This window comes from Blennius ocellaris (assembly GCF_963422515.1).
Source record: "Blennius ocellaris genome assembly, chromosome: 14".
Lineage (NCBI taxonomy): Eukaryota > Metazoa > Chordata > Actinopteri > Blenniiformes > Blenniidae > Blennius > Blennius ocellaris.
In genome coordinates, this window is record NC_137663.1 from 16,647,665 (window position 1) to 16,671,416 (window position 23,752).

At 40.0% G+C, this 23,752-nt stretch overlaps 1 protein-coding gene across 1 annotated transcript in view; it reads left to right on the plus strand.

Annotated features, from left to right (window-relative positions):
* The first annotated feature begins 1,037 nt into the window (after positions 1-1,037).
* Positions 1,038-23,752, plus strand: part of ncam1a (neural cell adhesion molecule 1a) — a 286,659-nt gene continuing 263,944 nt past the window's right edge. Inside the window, exon 1 of the mRNA XM_080508922.1 lies at positions 1,038-1,283. Coding sequence (XP_080365048.1) covers positions 1,232-1,283 — 52 coding nt within the window. The 5' untranslated portion in view covers positions 1,038-1,231. The remainder of the gene's footprint in view (positions 1,284-23,752) is intronic.

The window sequence follows — 23,752 nt, forward strand, 5'->3', positions numbered from 1 at the left end:
TTCTCATAAGACCAGTAGACAAAGACATACAACTTGCCTTAATAAAACACTGATATATTCATCATTTGCTTTCTTCAAATGATCCATCACCTAAACTGACAGGGAATTCTGTTTTTGGGTCTGCCTCAGTTCACTTCTGCTCCAACTGTAGCCTTGGCAATAACTAGTCAATGGGACATTGAGAATTTGTCATTACAAACAGCATTTCCATTGATTTGCTAAAAAACATGAAGCAAACTAAAGAAACGCAGCAAAACTATTATCGTGATAAAGAAAACAACAAAAAAGTGTTTATCGTGGGTTAAGAAGCATGGCAGCCAGAGCCAAAGAACAAATTGGCTGATGGTTCTTGGCTGTTGATAATTTATGATGCAGTTGTATCTTGGCATGGACGAATAATTGTCTTACACACCAGTGTAACACTTTATTCTTCTTTATAATGCACTTTTTACAGATTTCACTCCTACTTGGGTGCAACTTGTAGCCCAGAAATTACGGTAAATGAACCACAACAGTAGTTACAGGTGTCCCCATTATCTCTGCACCTGTCATCCTAAATGTCTCTGCAAGTCCGTCCGCAAAGTAAATATTATTTATCACACAAAAAGAACAACGCTATCAGCTCATTAAACATTTAAAATCAAAATTGTATTTTATTTTTTTTCACACACAAATCTGAAGCTGACTTTTAATTAGACCTCAGTTCTGAATAAGTGTCTCTCGCTGTGTGTTTCTAAACCACATTCAGCTTGTTTGTAAGCCCGTTAATCCGAATTAGAGCCCCTGGTGACCATCTGCTGTCTACACGGTCAGAGCCGCGCACTACTTTGTTACTGCATTCACCTCAGCCCGCCCCCTCCGCGCGTGAGTCTCTTTCTCTCTCCTCTCTCTCTCCCCCCCCCCCCTCTCTCTCGCTGCCTACCGGGCGGAGTAATTCGTGCTGGTATCCTTTGAGTTCATGCGTGTGCGAGTGCGTGCTACGGCTGCTGCTTGTCACTCATTGTGCCGCGGTGTGAACACACGGGCAGCTACAGGGACACCCCCCCCCCTCAAAAAAAAAAAAAAGAGCGGAAAAAAGAAATTCGTCCGGTTGCAGTTTGTTATCCCTGGGAGGAAAAAATAACAGGCTGATATTCCGTTTCTCTCTCCTCTCCCTCCTTCCTTCACTAGAGACACCTCGCTTGTTTAAAGTGCGTCTGCTCTTCAAGGAGACTATCTGTGACACATTACAATGCTTCAAATAAGGGACCTCATCTGGCGATTGCTATTCATTGGCTATGCAGGTAAGATGAGTTTTTAATGTGAGGATGAAATGCAAGCTGTGTTTGGAGAAAGATGTTTTTTGTTTTCTTAAAAAAAAAAAAAAACAGAGGCAGATTGTGCGGTGCTCTGGGGCAGCATCCTCTGGTCCCACCGGCGGCATCCCTGTCACTGACTCCGGGACAGTGCCGGTGGACTGGAGCGTTCTCTTTTTGTTTTTGGCAGAATACAAAGTTGACTAAGTGAAGTGAGTTTTTACTTCTGAGTCTGCACACAAAAAAACAAAAAACAAAAAAACCCCAGCTCACTCAGTTTAGAAGGCATGCCTTGTGTTTAAAGATCAGAAGCCGATTTGCTTTGGCGCATTTTTTAGTCTTATTTTCAGCGTATTACAGAGCAGGACAAACTATGTGATCTGCGTTTCTGCTGGACTTCACTGTTATTTGAATGCGATGTGCCTCACGTGTGCGGACTTATTTTTCCTGGATGTCAGTGCAGACTGATGCTGGCTGCGATCCGGTGCATGTTGTTGTTGCAGCCTGCTGTTGTTTCCCTTCTCCTCCTCCTCCTCCTCCTCCTGCTCCTGCCAACGCATTTCACTCTTTTGGACGTTAGTACGTCGTCGTTTGAGTTGCATCAATCGAAATAGGACAAAGTAGGCGACCTGCATGCTGATCAGAAAGTCCGCCTCGGCTCGCTCACTTGTGCTGGGTCAGCCGTGACGCACCGAGGATGGATGGATGGAGCGGAGCGGAGCGGATAGTCGTTCCGCTCCTCGCGGGAATGCTTTGTTTCATTCCACTTCGAATAGGTTTTAGACGTCTTTTCCCAACCAAACCCTCCAAATGTACTGCCTGTATATCAAATACATGCCTTTACAACTCTTTGTTACATCGATTTGACGCGTTCACCGTTCACAATGTGCCATCATCGGATTTGGCACACGGACAGTATCCTGCTGATGTGTCGATGTGGGATTTTCGTGCAATCTCCCCCCCCCACCCCACCGCTCGGATCATATAAGTTCTGACCTTCTCTATGTAACACATTCTCGGGTTTTCTGTGGCTTCTGTCGCCGGCGATTTTGCCAAATGGGACAGTGCAGTTCCCGAACTTAACAGCGCGGTGCGTTTCTATGCGCAAAACGCTGTTGACATAGCTACAGCTCGGTACCGATTTGACCGGAGTTTTTTTTATTATTTTTTTTTATTTGGTTGGCTCGGAGGAAATTCGTCATCCATTGAGGACGTCTGAATAGTCATTCAATGTATACAATAGGATCCAATCCCAGGGCTCCCATGGTTATATAGGGCGGGAGGGGAGTTTTTTTTTTTTTTTACCCCCTCTTGAAACCCCTCCACCTCCTCTCCTACCACCCACATCCTTCTCTCCTCTGCATCTGCCCCCTTTTTCTTTGAGACTGCAACTGAGTGCTGCAAGTGGAGTTTAAGGACCCCCAGGGGTCCTTGGAGAGAGGAAGAATAGTTTAATGTTATAATATAATTCAATTAGTGAACATTGGAGCTTACTGGATTGCTGTTTTAACCTTGGATTGCAGCTTCAACATTGTTTCATCATATTATAGTGGTCTTCCCCTCCTGTTTTCTTCCTAAGTGCAACTTAAAAAAATACTTAACTCAGAAGGAATGCAGCTGTCACACATCCAGTCAATGGCCTGAGAATTTCTTTGTACATTTTTACGTCACTCTAACTCATACCAGGTTGTAACTTAAACAAAATCTTAGTTTTTTTTTTTAAAAACGCAGACTGCTTTTTTTTTTTTTTTGGAGTTGATTTTAATCACCTGGTAAAATAGTTCAACTTCTAATGGGTTAAATGTAATTCAACCTTGATAGCATTACAGAAGCCCTTGTTTATGGTCATCTTTATACCATTGTGTCCAACTTGTGTTGTCTAATTTTACAGCACTTTGGCTTCCCGAGGCTGTTTTTCACATGCTTTATGATTGGAACTTGTACCTGCTGATTGTGGACAAAGTGCAGGGTACGCCATGCCCAGGTCACCAGGCCATCACAGGACCAACACTTACACAACCACACATACAGCCTATTTAGAGACAAGAGCTTAAAAATTGTGCATGTTTTTTTTTTTTTTTTTTTGGACTAGTGCATCTAGAAAAAAAGACAGGGTTAACATGCAAGGGAATCGAAGTGGGGATTTTCTCGCTATGAAGTGAGAGCGCAAACCACTACACAACCATGTAACACCCAAAGACTTTTCTGGGACTTATAAATGGCTATTTATGATTAGAAAGTCATCTAATTGGGAATAAATGTTAAGTATCTGTTACAATAATGTGACATGTTCTGAGCTGGATGACTTGCACTGTGACATACATCAGGATGTACTGGGAAAAAAAGTACTGAGGATATTCAATGAACTGCATTCGGCTCGGGTTGCTGCCCTCATTGTTATCAGTTTTGATCTTGATAATATGCCTATTTAAAGATCTGTTACTTAACATAATTTTCATACTTCTCTAGCCCAAGCAGCTAAAGCATTATGAACTTTGAAACCACATTACAAGCTTTTTAAATCTATATTTGACACGGCGCTTTAAACAAACAATACATCTTGCCATCCGGTGCTGGGTCAGCCTGTTCCTGCCGTGGTGAAGACGGCAGTGTGTGGAGCTGAGCACACTTGGGACGTGTTCATTTTTTTCCATATGATTCATGATGCTGCCGGAATATTCCGACACCCCCGCAATTTACTGCACCCCCATGTGAGAAGGGAGAGAGAAAAGAGGGAGAGAAGGGAACCAAGAGGGAGATAATTAGACAACTTTGCCTTAGCTGTGCTCGACTGCAACACAGAAGTACAAATAAATTGATCACATTATTTGATAGACCCTGGGTATATTGAAGGGGCAATGACAGTATCGCACTGTTTCAGGGCTTGAGCAATTTAATTATGCTTATTGATATCCAGTTTCAGTTCAGTAATAATTAAATTTTGAGCCTGGAGATGGACATCAGGATGCGGGGCCCAAATACCTGACTGGAATTGACCAAAAAGTAAGCCCACTGATTAGAATGTGGGATTTAGAGGAAACAGACATTGGACAGTTAGTCAGCTAGTGGAATGAGCTGAAACATCCAGGATTTTGCTTTAGATTTGCATTATAAAAGAGTGATGATCATGAATATTCATCCATCCATCGATATTGTTCAGTTCGAATCCACCTCGGACAAGTTGCTAGTCCATCACAGGGTCAACACCCAATACATCCCAATATCTATCTTACTTGTATGTAGTAAAAAAATCCAGAGTATTGTGAACTCCCGTACACCACCAAGGAGAACATTCAAACTCCAGACTTATAAAGACCCTATGTAAACTGACTAATGGCAACAAAACAATGCATGAAAAGAATTTGGTTGCACCTCATTTTGGAAAATGCCTTCTGACCACTAACAGGTGATTTCGGTTATGTCATTGTATTAAGAGCTTATGGTTATTTTTTGGTTTGTTTGTTTTTTTATTTCCCCTGCTTTATGCCCTGTACTGTCAGCTTTAGGAAATCCAGCACCGGGTTGTTTGCCAAAAAAAGTTTGACTTGGCTCAGCTTTGGCCACATTTCAACATCTGGCAAAACACTGTGTTGGCCAATCAAATATGTCGAAATGGACAGTGGGACTGTTGCTTCAAGTTGTTTCTTTCCTCCCTTAAACTGCCAGAATCTCCGATTTGCCCAGTTGTTACTCAGAAATAAACCAGAGCTATACCAGTACGAGTACCAGAAACAAGTCTGTCTTAATGCCGAAACACACTTGTGTTGAATGTGGAGATAAGGAATCGCTGCAAATGCAAAATCTGGGGTTGGTTTAATGGGCCAAAATAGCCTATTTGTGATTCAATCATAGAGCTGAAGTCCAAAAAAAGAAATCTCTGTTTAGCCTCGCATTTTGAACCAGAAACTACACAATTTCTAAATGGCTAACACATGGGACTTTAACTGCTGTGGTGAGTTCAAAGCCACTATGAAAATAATACAGGCTATTTTTGACTGAAGGGGAACTGGAAAAAGCAGCCAAACAAGGGAAAATTATAAGGCGTTTTTAGCCTGCTCTCTGAATAAAAGTAGATTCTGGATCGTCAGAACTTTGCTCTGTCGTTGAACCACAGTCCGTTCCGCATTCAAAAGTGACATGCACACGTGTTCCACCAAATCACAATAACTCAGTCAGAGGTGCAGGACCTCCTCAGATCACAGTTGTACTCACTTTGGCGACATTGCACTGCTACTGTTGAGTTAACACAAAAGGCCACATCTGAAAAAATGACTCCTCACATTATAAACAAGGACGATTTTTGAGGGTTTAATGTTTTACTCTTGTCATTGTTCTTTACATGTGTCCCAAAAAACATGACGCAGCCCCCAACTCTGCACAGCTGCATCAAATCATTGGATATAAACTGTCTTGTGCCATATCTATTCATTTTGGTTTTGTGGACAGGGAACCAAAATGAACTGGAATTATTTAAATGTGATTCAGAAGAGACTGTGTCAAATAACCCCAGATAAATTCCATACCTGTAGGCCCTCATAGGGAAATAGTAAATTTGGATTTCACCATCTTACTACTGCACAGTTCTGTGAACCATTAAACTCTACCTGAACCCTTTTCAACTAGTTTCGTTGTGTCATAACAGTGACTCACACTGACATCTTCTGATAACTCATTCCCTCCAGCAACTCAAGGCCATTTTTAGGCCTATAATGATCAAGAAATCTTGATTTTTGCACTCAATTTTCTGAAATAGTTATAATTTGCAGCATTTTTATGTAATTGCTTCGCAGGAATTGGCAGAAATTGTAAGTTGAGGGAAGAAATTGTCCTTTTTTAAAGTAATACATCCTACAAATGAGTTTGTAATGACTTGATAACAAGCAGACTGCATATTGGAGAAAATTGCAATTGTTACAGTTCTGTGTCTCATAATTCAAAGATTAAGGCTTTTCTTTGACTAGCATTGTGAAGTCTAATCCAAATGCATGAATTTCTTTCGTTACTTCAAATTCCCTCATAAATGAAGTCTATTTTTTTGTGGGCTGTTTTTTATGACATTGTTGTGGTGATGGATATTTGTCATTATCCAAGCTGACCCAATGAAACTATTTTTGGATACTTCTACTACTTAGTATGATTTCTTTTTTTAGAGATTTTTACAGGCTGAAGTCTTTTTTTTTTTATTCAGTCATAGCATATAGCATAGTAAAATTTTATTTCCTGAAGAATTTGAATCATTCACAAATGTAGGATTATACAGGGAAATGGTTTGAATTTCTAGCAATTTTTTTAAATATCCTGTACTTCTGAGTAATTTATGTGAATATTTTCCATTGGAACCCATAAATGTATGAATATTTGGTTCAATATTAGCAAAAATCCTAATGCTGTCCACATAAATGGGCAGAAATACAAAGACAGTCACAAGTGCATTCCAGTCATAATGTCATTAGCACCTGTTTGCTGATCCGTGAATGATAAAACACCTTGTAAAGGTTAAAAAGTAGTTTGAAATTCAAATGAAACATGTTGACATTATCTAGAAGCTCATGTCACATCACAATGCTTCTGGATCTAAAGGGGCTGATAGTTCCAACCAGATAAGTTTCAAACAGCTCGCCTGGTGGTTATATTTCTGGTGTTAGATTAGGGTGGGATGTATCTGCATATTAATTAGCACATGAATGGAGCCCATGAGTGATTTGCATTGTACAAGCTCTGGAGGCGCCCTATAAAGAATTGAATGTGGGGGCACAAAAAAAAGAGGAGGGGGTGAAAGGAGATGGCCTTGTTGTTCTGAACTCTCCTACCCTTCCTCAGTCTTTGCAACTCACGATAGTTTCAGTTTCTCCAACTTAATACTGTATTCATTATGTGTACCAAGCTGCACAATTAAGCTTTTTCTGCAAAATGCCTCTTCAATTTAAACAAAGTGCTTTAATTAGCGGCTTTTGTCATTTGAAAATTCACACTTATACTATTAAATCCCAATTATTGTATTCTAAATAAGACTTATTGTTTAGCCCAATTTAACCTAATTAGCCAGCATTTTAGAGAATGCATAATGAAGTTATATTGCCCAGCAGTGCATATGCCACCAGAGCTCTTTTAGAAAGTCACATTATTGGCCAGAGCTTTAATAACCTGTCACAATCGTTTCAATATTTAGTCTTTGTAATTGACAGTAGGCTTAATGAACTTCCCATTTTCTCCTGGTCCATCTATTTACATTTCACTGAAAGCCTGGCTCAGATTCTCCATATTCTGGTTTAATAACACCGGCTTTTTCCCCACAGACTAACTCCCAGTTCTCTTCAAATTACACTTGGCAGGGTGAACCACGATCAGTTTTTAATGGATTCAGGTAGACTGCTTGATATGAATGTGCCCTAAAATCATATTCAGTACGGTGATGCATCTCGGAAGCAGGTCTGATTCAAAGACGTCTTTGAAGCTACTGGCACATTTAAAGCCAACAGCCATTCTTGCTCATGTAGATTATGAGCGGCGATGGGGGATACGCAGGTGTTTGCCATGACACTTCAGCAAACTCCTTTTTTTGGCCAAACCTCACTAGGTCGCCTCCATTAGAGCTGATGATGTGTACTGTTTTGGCATGCATCACAGTGCATTTATAACCTTTTTTTTGTACTGCCTCGCTCTTTAAGCAAGGCTGCCAAGACCTGTGAGGGTGCCCAAGGTGATGATGGACTACATTACAGCGTAACAGAATCCCAGCATGATGTCCCTGTTCTCCTTGAATTGCCTGGAGAACTACAAGCAGCGATTTTATTTGGAATAGATACTGTTTGTATTGATGTTCCAGTTTTCTTTTATTGTCAGCATGGGGCCCGGTGTTATTTATAGCCTGTCACTATTCTAACTTAGTTCCCCGAGGACTGGCACTGGTGAACAGATGGTATTTATGTCTGTGAAAGTCACTTCTGACTTGTCTTGTGTTATTACTCAATTTTTGGGGTAAAAAAAGAAAAAAAAGGCATTTTGAAATCAGACATACCTGGATGGATATCACTGGAATATAAAAACACCTTGCTGCAGCTGTAGTTACTTTTATCAGGAATCACGCTGTCATGATTTTCAACATTGGATTAGTGACAGTACTTTCTCAAGTGCACAGAGTACAAGATTGTGCTTGACGGTCTCTTTGTTAAGTTGATCTTTCAAGTGCTGGAAAGCAGCAACAATATCACCCATGAGTATCTGGCAGGTTTAGATGCCGGTGTTCATGCAACAACATTTTGGCAAAAATGTGCTTCATTGTGGTGGTTGGCTAGGAGTGTTATCTGCTGCAAATTTATGTATTGTACAACCGAGGCTCCAGTTTGGTAGATTAGATCAGTGATTCCCAACCGGGGGTACACGGACCCCTAGGGGTATGCGAGGGTATTGCAGGGGGTACGCAGAAAGATTATAAATTAGCCTACAGTATCCACACACACAAAAAAAAAAAAATTATACTATATTATATTGTATTATATCATGAATTTTAGTAAGGCCATACGTTTATTTTCCATGAGTAGCAGTTCGTCCACAGTGATTGTAACACTACAATGCACATAATATGAAAAGACTATAAAGTGGCGCGCTTTAAAAAAAAAAAAAAAAGGTTCACGTTCTTGCTGCGGGAGCGCACGATTCGCGAAGCTAGCTAACTCTAGCTGCATACCGACTGTAAACATGGATGCATGGCTAGGCAGGAGTAAACGTCCAGCTACCGCTACTGCTACCGTCGCCTCGGACGCAGGCACAGGGGAGCCCAGTGAAAAAAGGAATTATGAAAGACTTATGAAAGACAAGCAAGCGCAAGTGTTTCATTAAAAGGTATGTTTTTACACTCACAATAATTGTTTTATTTAAATGAGCAGTTGGATAGATAGAAAGACAAAGGGTTAAATATAAGTACACATTAAGGCGAATAATCACACACGAGAGAGGGGGTACTTTTCACATGGAAACCAGCTCAAGGGGTACACTGGTCAAAAAAGGTTGGGAACCACTGGATTAGATGATTATAATGTCTCAAATTAAACGATAAAATATGCCTTGTTTCTTCAGACTTCAAAGACCCATTTGCAGGATAAGCCACTTGTCATTTGCAGACAAGAGATGGCAACTTTTTTCTTGGGTGCAGCCCCCACACTCATCTGTGCTACCCATCCCATCGATGCACGTTTATGACAAACCTGGCACCATTTGAAAAAAAGAGAGAAAACAAGCTTTCCAAGATTATGACTATCATTGCGATCAAAGACACAATTTACCAGATTTCTTTACATTTTGTGCTCTATGAAGTTGGCATATTATAATGATATGCAATTCCACTCTGTCATTGAATGAGTTTCATACAGGTATTCCACTTCCTCCCATAGTCCAATAACATGAGGCCAGTAGTTGTGGCTTGCAAGTGTGTCTGTTTTTGCCTTGTGATGGACTGATGACTTGTCCAGGGTGTACTGCGCTTTAGTCCAGCTGTGGATAGTTCCAGCACCGTTTGACCATGAGGAGGATAATGCACGTATAAAAGATGGATGGACGTGTATGACCTTTCACACAATAATTCAAAGGGCTTTAGTTTGGATTGAAAGTCAATGAGGAAAATGCATGCATATATACATTGAAAGTAGTGTATGCAAGTGAGCAAGCACAACACACACACACACCTATAGGCTATATATATTAGTGGCGGACCGTCAGGGCCTTCAAGGCCTTCTCTACAGGCCAAAGAAAAATATCTGAATCACAGATTGATATTGATTATATTATGCCCATGAATACTTTTTAAATAATTCCAAATGGTCTGTCCGCTTCTTCTCAGAGCTTCTCCCCCGGCTGCACTGCTTCCAGCCGTGTATTTCCATCTTAACATTTTTAACCAATCATATTTCAGCCATCCCCTGTTGCCAAGGTAAAGAAATCTGCCTTCTGCCTTCACTTTCAGTTCTGCAGGCGTCTGCAGTGTAAAACGTGTCGGGTCACGCTACATCTTCAATCAATCAGATTTTGATATTGGCGACTCAGGGCCTTCTCGAAGGCCGAGCATGACGTCAGTGTATTCATGTCCTCTGAATGGATCGTCAGAGTTCACTCTCCAGCGCTAGTTGGCTGCATCTGTAGCAAGTTGCACGAACAAAAATATAGTTGTGTTCATTCAATAGCAGTTTTGTGAACCTACAATGACTAAAGGGCAAGATGAAGACATTTGGTTGCAGATTCATTGTCAAAACAATTTTCAAGATGGACTTTCCAAGAGGTCATTGAATACACCGCAGCACTCCGAGCACTCGGAGGTCCGGTACAATTTACTCGCGCTCACTACAAACTCCATGACAGGATTCAGGATTATATTTTTTGCCATCATATTATTTTCAAGACCACAAAAAGCTGACATTAGTCACCCTCCTTGACCCCCAGAAGCTTCGGGAATAGCAGCCGCCTTTTAAATGTAGCTGCAAATGAAGCAGAGTCGTGAACTTCAGATATTTTTTCATCAGTAAAGGTATTTATTCTGGCTACACGAGTATCTATCTGTGATGCAATGGCTTTTTATACTGCATTTCTGCATAACATGGTTTTTGTAGCCATAAAGAAAGTTAATATATATACCGGTATATGTGTCCGTTTTGGATTAAAGGCAATAAAGGACAGTCTGTAACACATATCTTTTGAAATTGTCCTAATGTATTCAGAGTACGCTTCTATCTTCTGTCTGTATTACCTATCACATGTATGAACAATGGCTCTTGGTTCAAGGTTGTTCACACAGTGGTATCATAACACTGGCTTGCAGCTTCTCTGTGCACGATTATACCCTCCACTTTCATGTGTCACCACCATATGTAAACACTACATCCTTCAGCCATTATACCACAGGCGGACTCCCTTGTTTACTCTGAAGATGCTCAAACTGTTGAAAACAAGATTGTCATTAATAAGCACTTGACATTTTATTTTCCTTACACCTTTGATATGATTAATTCTCCTGCACTGTAATTCAGCTTACCTCTTGGTTTATGTGAGAAGTAGACGGTTGTAGCTGTCAGTAATATTCCAATTCTCCCCAGTGGCTTTTTCAAATGTGTTTATTACAAGGAAGTCTGCAAGATTTTTTTTTAAATGTATTTTTCTTACCATAAGTAAGCTCCTACACTGGATTCATGAGGTTTGTTGTTTATCTGTTACTTTGGATTGCTGGCTCACATAATTGTCTCCCAGGCTCTTTCATGATATTCATACTTCTTTCATGACATGGAGAGATCCAGTTCTGTATTTTTTTTTTTTTGGGGGGGGGGGGGGGTACTTTACGAGTGTGCAGTGGCTTAGGGAGTCATAGAAGTAAATGTATAAAGCAGTCTAAGGCAGTTTGTTCCAGGATTTGGGCAGCCGAGCTCATATCACACCTGCTGTATTTGTCTGCAATTCAGGGAGGATTTTCTGCTCTGAAAGCCTTCTTTTCAAACCACCTGGAGAGGGAACTCATTTTCTTGTACACCTGGTGTCTACAGGGATAATTGTCCCTCATTTAAGATGCATGCAGTGATGTTTTTTCCACACAATTCATTGTGATTGTGTCTTAGATTTATTTATCTTTTCTTGCTGAATGTTTTTATAAAAAAAATGTTTTTCTGTCTGCGGTTCCTGTTGTAGCATGCTTTTCTTATTATTTTTACAGGTCTCACCTTTTTTCCTGAATAGAGAGGGAATTGTAATGTCCATTTTCATTTTGAATGTCATTAAGTCGTGACTCTCCCCCCCCCCCCCCCAAATGACCTGTAATTTACAGATGTACATGTGAGAGGAAAAGTAGCATAATTATACATTATTAAGCAAAAATTGACTTGTCACAATCTTTGTATTGCAAGTTTTTCAATGTCAGAGGGGCCTATAAACAGAAATGTTATGTCCCCAGGTTAAATAGGGACTGAAATTTTCCGCTTATTAACTCTGGAGCTCTCAGAGACGTGGTACCGGCTGGTCTCTGCTGATCTTCGCGGATGTGTTGAGAGCCTCGGGCAGTGACTGCAGTCAGGCACAGACACCCCATGTTTAACACTGCATACTTCAAACTCCGTCTCCTCTCAGCATCACTTGCTGGGATGTCTTGGCGCGGACATAAGTCAGCTCAGCAGAAATTGTCATCCGTGATTTAACTGGTGCAGCTCAGAGACCAACTTGATAAACTGAGTGTATCTGATGCACATTATGAACACAAAGACTGGTCAGGCTCCTTGTATCTGTTTTTTTCCCTTAACAGTCACAAAATGTTGTCTCACTTAAACTTTGCTGAGTTGTCACAGCTAAAGTGCACTTGGACGTGCCTTTTACTGTCTGTAAATCCCAGGGAGTGACTCACCGCCATGATGTAATATCGAGCAATGGCAGTTGGCTCATCCCAGGAACTCTGCAATTGGCTGCTTTCCTCAGGTGCCAAGTCGCCTCTGCCTTTGTGTGAAGAACAAAAAAACAGAAAAGAAGGGTGTCTTTTGGGAGAGAGGAACAAGGCGTGATGTGCACCATGTGCAGTTTTCTGTGGGCTTGTTTACCTTCTAAATTGGCACAGTTGTCAGTGAGCTCATGCTTCAGACAAAGATCTGCCGCGGCTCCGTAGGGTTTTAAGACCACGCCAGCTCAAGTTAAGAATGACTTATTTCACTGCACACTCTCTGCAATCTCAGCTGGCATGCCCACAGATTGTTGCAAGACCTCAGGTTATTAAAAAAGAAAACGCACAGAAAAAACATTTGGGGTTTCATACACAGCTAATTAAAATGAAATCCTTGTAAATTATATGAAAGCCAGAATCACAATTCTTCAAAAATATATATACATTTATTACATTTCAAGAAGTGAATTCGTGACTTTGTTTCTTTGTAATAGAATCGATCAAATACATAGATTTACCCTCGTAGCAATGCATAATCCTGTAAAATCTTTGATCTAACAATATGGAAACATCATGAGTCTCAGATGCTATTAGAAAAGTCTGAAATAGCAGCGGATGCAGCATAGAATTTGTGTACAGCTTGATCAAACCTCTGTGTCAAATATCACTTAATTAACTCTTATAATCCAGCCCACATTCTCACGTGGGCGCTGACTATAACCGAGGCCTCGCTGCCTTGCCCATATACAACTGGCATGTAAACATGGCTGAGGCCAGACTGATCAAAATGAAAGATGTTTTTGTGTGGAGTCGATAGCAGGTGGTTGCAGGGTAACATAATCCACGTGTTAGTAGGGAGCGGCTGTTAGGGGAAAATAGTGTGAAGTTGGAGGCATTTAACACTAGTGCACATATGTAGCACTGCATATGAAAATGTGACAGAAAATAGAAGCAGGAATTAAACGCTGTGAAAAATTCAAACATTTTAATGCTCAAAAGAGGGATCTCTTAAACCTTCTAACCTATAAATGTTATTTTATTTCTAATTTAATTTATTTTAATATTTATTATTAAATTGGTCAATAAGTAATCAGAAATACTGCATTTGAGAAAGAACATAATACTAATGATACACATTTTTTTTTTTAAGTATCTCCTATAAAATAAGCAGCATTTTGACAAAAATGAGGCATTCTTTATATATCAGTATTTTTTGTGCTTCATCTAATTTGAAGTAGTAGGAGCCAAACTAAGCATGACAGAGAAAGCGGAGAGAGATAGAAAATTACAGACACTCCCTTTTACACCGACAGGCAGAAAAGGCCTTTTGGTGTAAACGGGACGCTCGTAAAAACGCATTTTTGTGATTTCATTTCAGAAAAGTTATACATAGACATGGTAAGATTTTGAAAACGATATCCGTAGTTGGCACTGTGTTTATGCAATGAAACCACACACATATGCATGCAGAGAACAATACCCTTTAAAATTAAACATATATATATATATATATATATATATATATATATATATATATATATATATATATATATATCCAAAGCCCCCCAGACTCAAACTTGCTTACTACAACAGTGTGTGGCACAAACCAAATATTAAACTAAAATGATGCTTGAGGAAGTACAATTAGTTGACAGTTGAAATCATTGTATGGAGCCCAGGGTTTTTATCAAAAGTGCTGAGATTGAATTTTAATATGTTATTATCATATATAATTTGCTCATTTAAATATGATTTCCTCTTATATGCAGATAATTAGAGGATAAATGTGCGTTCTAAAACAAATTTGACCCCACATACACCCTTCTCTGAGGGGTTTTAACTGCTGCATGTGATGAGATCACAGAAAGGTCTAATTTATTATTCCTTTACACTGGGAGCATTGTTGAAGAGCTGCTCCTGAAGAAAAAGGTCCAAGAGTGGCTCTCTGTGTGCCGAGGATAGCAGACAAAGGTGGGGGGAGGCAGTGGCAGGCAGGGGGAGGGGGTGGAGGACGTTAAGGAGGCGGGACACAATGCAAAGTGTCGTCAAGGAGGAGCCACATGGTCGGGCATCGATGGGGGGGGGCTTCCAACCTCTGGATTCATTGTTTCCCTTTTTGTTGCTCGAGCCGTGCTTTATGTAATGAAGCTTGCTGCAAGCGGTAATGGCATTAGACATGGGTAGATGTTTTTCAAGCCTTCATTCCTTGATTTAATTTAAAAATGAGTGTTTACGCAGAATGACTTACACATTCAGTTATACCACGAGATGACTGCTATTTTTCCACATTGCAGAAACGGGACGTTCCCTTTTATTTGCATCTTTTCATTACTGTTCTTGCTAAATTCGATGCATTTGCATGAGTGGAATTAGACCTCTGATGTCAAGAAAAGACATATCTTCCTTTTTAATGAGGATATGATGGATACCCCTACCACCACCACCACCACCACCACCACCACCACGAACTAATATAAAAAATAAGACATTTTCCTTCCAAACAGGGTAAAAAGAGCAAAAATGTTTGCATGTGTATTGTGGCCTGATTATGTCTGTGGAATGAATAGCTGCTCTGCTGACTGACAGCCTTCTCTCTCTTTTTTTTTAATCTGCACAGATTTTTTTTGCATAATGTGTTGCTCTGCTGCTTTAATAAGTCAGCGTCACTGCGAAGTTCTGGAGCCATGTAATCATTTTATGCTATTGACTGTTGAAAAATTAGGCCTGCTCTGAAAAATGGATACCAAAAGACTTTGGTTTGGAGAATAAAATATGTTCGGTTGATGATACAAGAATGTTGACAGGTGATAAAGGAGCTTTCTTACTTTTCTTGGCATTCCTGTCTTGGCTCGTATTGGAGTTTCTCCTCCATTCTCATTGGCAGCTTGTTGTGTTTGTGCTGCATGGCTTACTGTAAAATGTTCAAAATTCAAATGTAAATCCCCCACATATGAATATATGAGGTAGAAACAGTGTTTTTGCAGGCTTCACCAGTTGCCTTATGGTATCAATGTACTCCGGCCAATAATACACTCTTTGAAAATCTTTACCCAATCAATGAGCTCCAACCAGGTCTCTGAAGTCTTTGGAAATTGAATTTAATGCCAGCAGCATCTACTTTGACCCCCTGCCAGGGAACACGACTGGGGCGTAGACACACTGAACTTTCCCCATGATTGTACGAGAAAAGATACACCAGCCAACGTACGAAGAAAGACTTTTTTTCATGCAGGGATGGAAAAGTGGGCAGATAGTTGTAATATTCAAACCTGCAGGCTTCATCTAATTACTTTTAGATCAAAATCTCTGCCAAAATGTTAATTGAATATGCAGAACTGTGGAAACTTTTAGCTTGTTAGATCACTTTTACTTCATGTTGGTTTTCATTTCAGGACAGATTGGGATGGAAATGTCAAATGAGGACCAGTGCTCTTTCTCAACACCAGAAGGATGAAATATGTTTGCGTTGCAGGAACAAAGGGAGTGTGTCATGCTGCATGTGATTGATACTGGCTCTCGGTGCAGGCAGCCAGATGGGCCAGACTCAGAAGATTCAGCGCGAGGGGGCGAGGGCTTGGCCTTTTTACCCGAGCCAACAGAGGCCTGGGAGACCATGCAGCCCAAAGGCTCCAGCTCAAACACTTGTAATGTGGCATGCCTCTGCTGCAGCTCACGTTTGCGCTAAATCTGTGCAACAGCCTTTAGTGGATATAGACACTTGAGAAGCATTAGTGAATAGAAATCTATAAGACCTTAGTGACACTAATGCCATAATTGATTTTGCATATTGATCCGATTCTTCATCAATTCTCTGATTGATTGCTGATGAATTTTACATGTTGGGAGAAAAGCAGACTCACTCAGACCTTTGGAAAAGGTGGAAAGATTATTTATCATTGTCCTGGGAAAGCAAAAATGCATTTCTTGAAATAAAGGCAAAATACGTCAGTGGTTCACAACAAATAAGTGAATCAAGGCTATTTTTGTGAGAGACAAAATATGCTTTAACTGAATAAGAACCTCTCCAGATAACCTGAAAATCTTTCTGCTTTGTCCACATGAAGTAAATGTGATCGTTCATTGCACAGATGTAATTTTAATTCATTATAAAGACTAACAGTTAGACAAACTTGTGAGATTCAGGAAAAAAAGCCACTTTTGCATGTTTAATGAGTGTTGATGCACAGATCATTGTACTAGTGTCAGAAATTACACCCAATTTCTGAACTCGTTTGTAAAATATGACTATTATGGCCAAATTCAGTGATTTACTTTCCAATTCTTATTTGGTTAGTTTCTGAAAGGACTTTTATAACCTACAAATAATGTCTGGTTGTGTGCATACAGCCACTACTGGATTTTTCCTGCTGTGAGACACAACTAGAATAATGCTACCAAGAGCCATGGATCGAGAGACTTAGTCACCTAATAGGTGAGCAGAAGCTGCACAAATCACAGTATCAGTTTCTACTGCTGGTATGAAACGGTATAGGCCCCTATTTGCAGACTTCTTTGCTTTTCTTGCCTGAATCTTCCATTTATTTTTAATAACTCACACATTTCTCAGATGGCGTGTGTGTGTTAAACTCTGCTTGTTACATCCCCAAGTGATGACATTAGCAGCAAAATAGGATAAAGGTCACCAGTGGAAATTTCTCCATGGTGAGAGATGAGTAGAATATGAAGTGGGCTGTATTCTGTTTTACTCATTTCAGGCATGAGCACATTGATTCAGACAACATGGCTGAAACAAAAATGTTTCCATCTCACTGATTGGAAATAAATATGCAATCAGATATTGTGTCTTTGGATCTATTTTTCTTTTTTGTTTTCCGCTTGATGATGATTGATACATGTTTTGGATCACTTCTCACCCCGACACCAAGCAAAAGGTTTCAACTTGAGATTGAATTGACTGAATTTATCTGCCATTTATTTCCATCAGGGGTGTCAGTGTTAAATGTAACTTTTGATCTAATTTGTAGTCATGGAAGTATGCAACCCCCCCTCTCCCCCAATGTGCTTGAGAGTGGATACTTTGATTATTCCATTAAATGTTACTGCATCTGTACTCTAAAATTTAACTAGCCCCACAGTCAGGGCTTTAAAAGGCTTCGAGGCTTATTGATGTGGGTACAATAAAATATAAAAGTTTGGGTCTTGAGCAGGGTGGATTCTTCCTAAGATTCAGTGTAGCACAGAGCTTCTGTTTACACTCATTTGTGCAGATATTTACAGTACAGTTTTGCATTTGTGGAATAAAAGGTTGATTTATTTCCCCGCTTGTGCTATCATTATTCAGCATTGGTGTGACCAGCGAGCCATAGGTGGATCACTTATCAGTGTCAACCTCACTGCCAGCGTAAAAGAGCAATTCTGAATGAATGCCACATCCAGTAGCCATTTTCCACCATTTGTTTCCTCGTACTGTTTTTTTCTCTCCAGCTCAAAGAAAGAATACACTGATGTGACCTGTTAACACAGTGAAAGCCTGCTCTTATTATGAGCTGCTGCTTCATTCAGCTTCACTTCACTCTGCAGCCAGCCAGGCGAGTTGCTCAGTTAGCCACGCATTGTCACAGAAACCGCTTGAGACGTTGTTGACTCGCATTGTATTGGATGCAACCAAGCAGGCAGAGTGTGAATCGTCAATATCTTTTTTTTTTACATAAGAAAAAACATCTCGAGTGACTCTGCCCTCTGTCTCATGTTGTAAAGCCACTGATAATTTCCATGGGAAGCAGAGTACAGAAAATGAGGGAACAATGACAACAAGGAGGCAACGAACGAGCCTGGTGAGAATGGCCTGGTTGTTCATCCTGAGATGTACTGAGTTCAGATACAGTGTTGGCTGACATGGCCAGCTTCCCAAGGACAGAGTGTTTTTTTTTGTTTGTTTTTTTTTGCAAAAGCATTTGCTCATTAGAGAGCACATCTCGCATTGTTTATGGACTTTAATGAGCCTCGCCGCAACCAGGAGTAGACAAACAAAGACGAGAAGAGTGCGGACTTGCTTTCAAAAGAGTAACATGCCCATTTTCCCAGGATAGAACCAGAAATAATTTGAAATCCTGCCTTCTTGCTAATCCGTCTGATTTTCTGAACGGTACACGCTCCTTATGTATTTGACGATGAGGTCTGCCACCTCCCCCCTTTCCTCTTTTTTTCCTACCATGTTTTTTACCCTTCTGTCTATCGCTTTCTCATTACTGCTACTGCGAGGAACAATCTCAAGGCACCATTTTGCAGAGGACATTGAGGAGCTTAATTAGTTCATTCACGGATATGGCTTTTCTTACTAGCCCAATGGCTTTAGTGCCTCTGGAGGGCCTTAAATGCCAGCTCTCTCTTGCACAAAAGCCTCAAACTGTACAGAATATAAAATACATGTCAGGTTAATAAGGGAGAAGCCAAGCAATCGCCCTGCATTTATTTATAATATTTGCTTTAAAGCACCGCGAATAGCTGTCTCTCAGCAGCATAATAGCTTAAAATAAGAGGAAACTAACATATGATTCATGCCCACATGTGCTCTTCTTTTTTTTCTTTTTTCTTTCTGCTGTCCAGTCCTGATTCATCCTTTAAAAAAAAAAAAAAAAAACCAAGGCTGAAATGCATAAAAGGCAAAACTAATAGCGCATAAGGTTCCCCTGTGAAAAGGAAGGAGGAAGAGTGTTTTGTTGAATGAATACCTTTGTGTAAAACCAATTAAGCTACATTATTGGGACACGTTGTTCCAGGAGCAATGTCTAACTTTTGCTATTCTTGATTAAGATTACATATTGATTACATTCTTTTCTCATAAATACAGCACATTCATTCATATTCTTGAAGATTAAGAAAATGGAAAACTGAAACTCACAGCCATCTAACCTCCATTAAAGGGATCTTTTTCCCCAAGACTGCGGACTCCCCCCCCCCCCCCCCCCCCCCACCCAACTGATGCACTCATTTTTATGCTTTTAGCTTTGGAGTGAACGCCTGTTCGCACAGTTCTCGGTAAGACTCTCAAACTAAATAAGCTGTTGTAATGCAATTTAAAATTATAAAACTCATAACTCGGTATACATTGATTGAACAGAGGTTTAGGTCAGTCTCCAGTGATGGGAAAATGATACCAAAAACTCAATAAGAGAGAGGTCTCCCTTTGGGAGATGTGCAATTATGTAATTCTTTTCATCCTATCTTCACAATTTCAATGACATCTGAACTCTCATTAGAGAAATGGGCCCCAGAAAATTGATGCAAAGGGAGCGGTATAGAGTGCTCAGTCCGAAAATGGTAAATCAAGTTTGGAGGCTCGAGCTGTTTGCAGTGCTTCCTGTAACACTATCTTGTTTGTGGAAAGGAAGGGGGGTATTCCTTAAATGACATTCAGTTTCTGGGCAACAAGGCAGCAGCTGTGCATATCTCTGTACCCGGTGGGGGAGTGGAGGGGATGCGGTGTGATAAAAGCCCATTGATGCAGCTGTGTTTGAACAGGGAGATTGCGGTTCGATCAGTGGCTGAAGGGACTCTCCGAACGACCGGGTGAAGGGGAAGAATTCAGAAAGATTCCTGCAGGGTCTATTTTCTTTTCTGTTTAAATAGATGATCTGTTTACATAAATATCATCACCGTTTGAATAAAAAAAAACCATGAAGCTTAGCATGAGCATGAGAAAGCAAATTTAGGAATGAAATATGGTTACTCATCATGTTAGTCCAACAAAGAAGTGTTTAGTTTTGTCAATTTTAACTTCACGCATAAGTCCTCCATAAAATAATCTTCAGATATTAGAACATTAAAAAAAAGTCATAATTACTTGATCAACACACCTGTGGCCAATATTTCAACATCATGGACTTGGAACTTTTCAAAAAGGCTTTTGAAGGCCAAACTTGAGAATTTAGCCAAATTGGAGAAATGTTTCCTTCTTGTAGGACTGTGAAGTACTGACAACATTTAGCAAATTTGGTTTACCCAAAACACTTTTTTTTGGTCACGTTTGAAAGTTTTTCTTATCTTTTCATCGTGTTTCTGTGCTGATAAATCAGTCTAGAATCTATTCATATTGTCGATGTCAACAACCAATGTATGACTTCAATTTGCCACATTCGGTGATGTGTTTTGATTTCAGCTGTTTTTGGAACAAAAATGACGGTGAGTTCTCTGAATTAGCGACTGTAGAACATTCACACAAATGTAACATACAAAAACATAAAATCTTAAACTGCAACAACAAGGAATGGCAAGGGAGGTTGGCTTTAAAAGAACAGTTGTCAATATATTTAAATGCGATTTCATGAGGTTTTTACCCCCAGTCAGTAGTAAAAGTGGGCACACTCCCATTTTTATGAGGCGGGCAACTGTAGTGGCATATGGAAGCTAAGCAATGTACCGCTGCAGCATTAGTGAAAGGTTACAGTGAGGAAAATGGCAGGGTGGCTTGATGGGAGTGAAAATTTCTTACATTTAAACAGGCTTTATCTCAATTTGGTTTCCTTGGCTAACGTACAATTTTACCCTTTTAATCCTGTCATTCACCACCGACATAATTTGACATGCGTTCCACTGTTTATGATGGTTGCAAAAAACAAAAAGCAAAGAAATGTAGTTTTGTGTCCGTATAATACTCCCAAGTGGTCTCCAAGATGTTCAGTAGGTGGTTAGGCAGCAAACAAACCATAATATTGAAGGGTTGTCCAATTTAGAAAGTTGATGTTATTTTGGAATAGCAGGTAGAAGCTTTGTTGTATTGCACATTTTTGAGAATTTTTCAGTCAAAAAAAAAAAATCTAAATGAAATTTGGTCTGTGTGGCCACTAATGGATTCAATCTCTCCACACTTGATAAGTGGTTAACGTTTGAGCCTGCTACTCACAACTCCAAAAATGCTGACCCCCATCTACAACCTATAATAGAGTGACGATGGCTAATAAAAGCCCACTTCAAAATATATGAACTATCTCATTAATGTCATGAAAATAATTACCATCCATTCCAATTCTTGCCATGTTTCCTGTGTGAACGCAGCGTTAGAAGTGATAAGGACCGTGGAAATGTATAACAGGGGACATCTTGGTGGTCATTAGTTACTTGTTGACACTCTTACTGCTGAAGCAGAGACAAGAGTGGAGGTGGATTGTAGCGGAGCCACTCTCCACCAGTGTGGCCTCATTAATCACTGTCTTCTGGCTCACTATGGGTGGAGGGGGTCTTTTGTCTATGTTTGGAACATTGTGTTAGATTTGATGCAGTGCTCAGATGCTGTAACGTGGATCTCAGTCTGTGTCCAGAAAGGCTGGCTGGATACAAAAAAAAAATCATGACACTTTGTAGCTTTCTTTTTTTTCCCCCATCCCTATAATTTTAATCTTCATCAAAGTCTAAATTAGGAGTTCATTAACCTACATGGTATTTATGCCACATCAGCTATGAGCTACCTAATGGATTTTTTATGAATACTGTGTGCCAGTCTGTTTCACTCCTGTCTGATTAGAGACGCCTGGACTTTCTGGATGGAGAGATCTGTTTTGTATTGTTCTTGCTTTGAGCTGACAAGTTTCTAAGCCAGCCATTTTTCAAGCAGAGGTATTCATAATGAGAGATCGAGAGAGAGAGAAGGAGAGAGAAAAAACTAATTCCCCTAAAAAATTCATTATCATTTTATGAGGCAGAATGTCTTTTTGAGGGAGAGTAATTTCAGGGATACAGAAACTGTAGCCGACACATCATTTTTATTACAGAGTGAAACCTTTTTTCTCGGCAGACTTCACAAAGTTTAGAAAAGATGTATGAGGGAAATTTCAAGCCTTAATTGTCATAGCTTTAAGCTCATACCTTTTAGCAGTTTATTTATGAAAGTGATGATTCTGTTCACAGCTAAGACAGCTGCTGTTTTACCTTTTTCACTTCATACGACCAGAGCCTTCCTCCTTAATGTGTTTGTGACACTGCATGGCTCATTACCCGAAACAGCTTCAGCGATTGAAATGGACATGAGCATAGTGTGGAAAGTGCATCTTTAAAAGCATGCATGTTGAAATTTCACTTGAATAAGGGAACATTTCTGCATCTGTCTTGAACCACTCTGAGATTTGGTCAGTATGGTAGGTAGGTCAATGGATGGCTTTTCTGATCATAAAGGATATTGTCAGCGGCCTTCACCGAACAGAAAAACTCACAAAACCCACATATAAGTACAGGAATTATTTTAAATAATCCAAAAAGAAAAAAAAAAGATGTGTCAAAACTATGGATTTCACAACCAACTGCAGCCAAGTGTTCTTTTTTAATTGGCCAATGTCATCCAAAATGGCCCACAACTGCTGGTTTTATATTTGAGTTTGAACAGAATGATAACAGAGTAGCTCAAACAAGATTTACTTTGACTGTATAGGGTAATATGAATGGCAACTTCACAACAATTTTCCTGAATAAATACTTTCAAACTGTTATTTATGATGAATGTATTTTTTCAGAACAATGTCTGACAAATTTGAGATCATTAACAAAAAAAGATGCGACTGGTGCACAAAAATGTTAGAATTAAACAAGTGTAACAGGCAATTTCCGTGATATACTTCACTTCTATTGAGTGACCCTGCTATTCAAATAGTTTTCTGTATGTGGGCGTCAGTGGAAAGAGGTTTGGATACCCCTGCTCTACAAGTGGCCAACAAAGGCCACGACTGAAAGAGTAAGATTGCAGATACAGGCAGCTGAAATGAGTTTTCTAGCCAAGGTGTCAGGTGTCACTCTTCGTGATAGAGTAGGAATTCAACCATCCAGTAAAGACGCGAAGTCCAGCTAACGACTCCTCCACATTGAGAGGAGCCAGTTGAGGGTTTTTTGGGCATCTGATTAGGATTGCCCCTTGGTTCAAATGGCAACAGGGTCCGAGATCGGTTCAGTACTTGCTGGAGAGATTAGATCTCTCATTTTGTCTCGGAGTGGCTTGGAGTCCCCCCAGAAGAGCTGGAGGAAGTTGTGGCGGAGAGGGAAGTCTAAGATTCTTAGCTTTCTGTACTGCCACTGAGACCTCATGTGGAGTAAATGGGAAAGAAGGTGGATG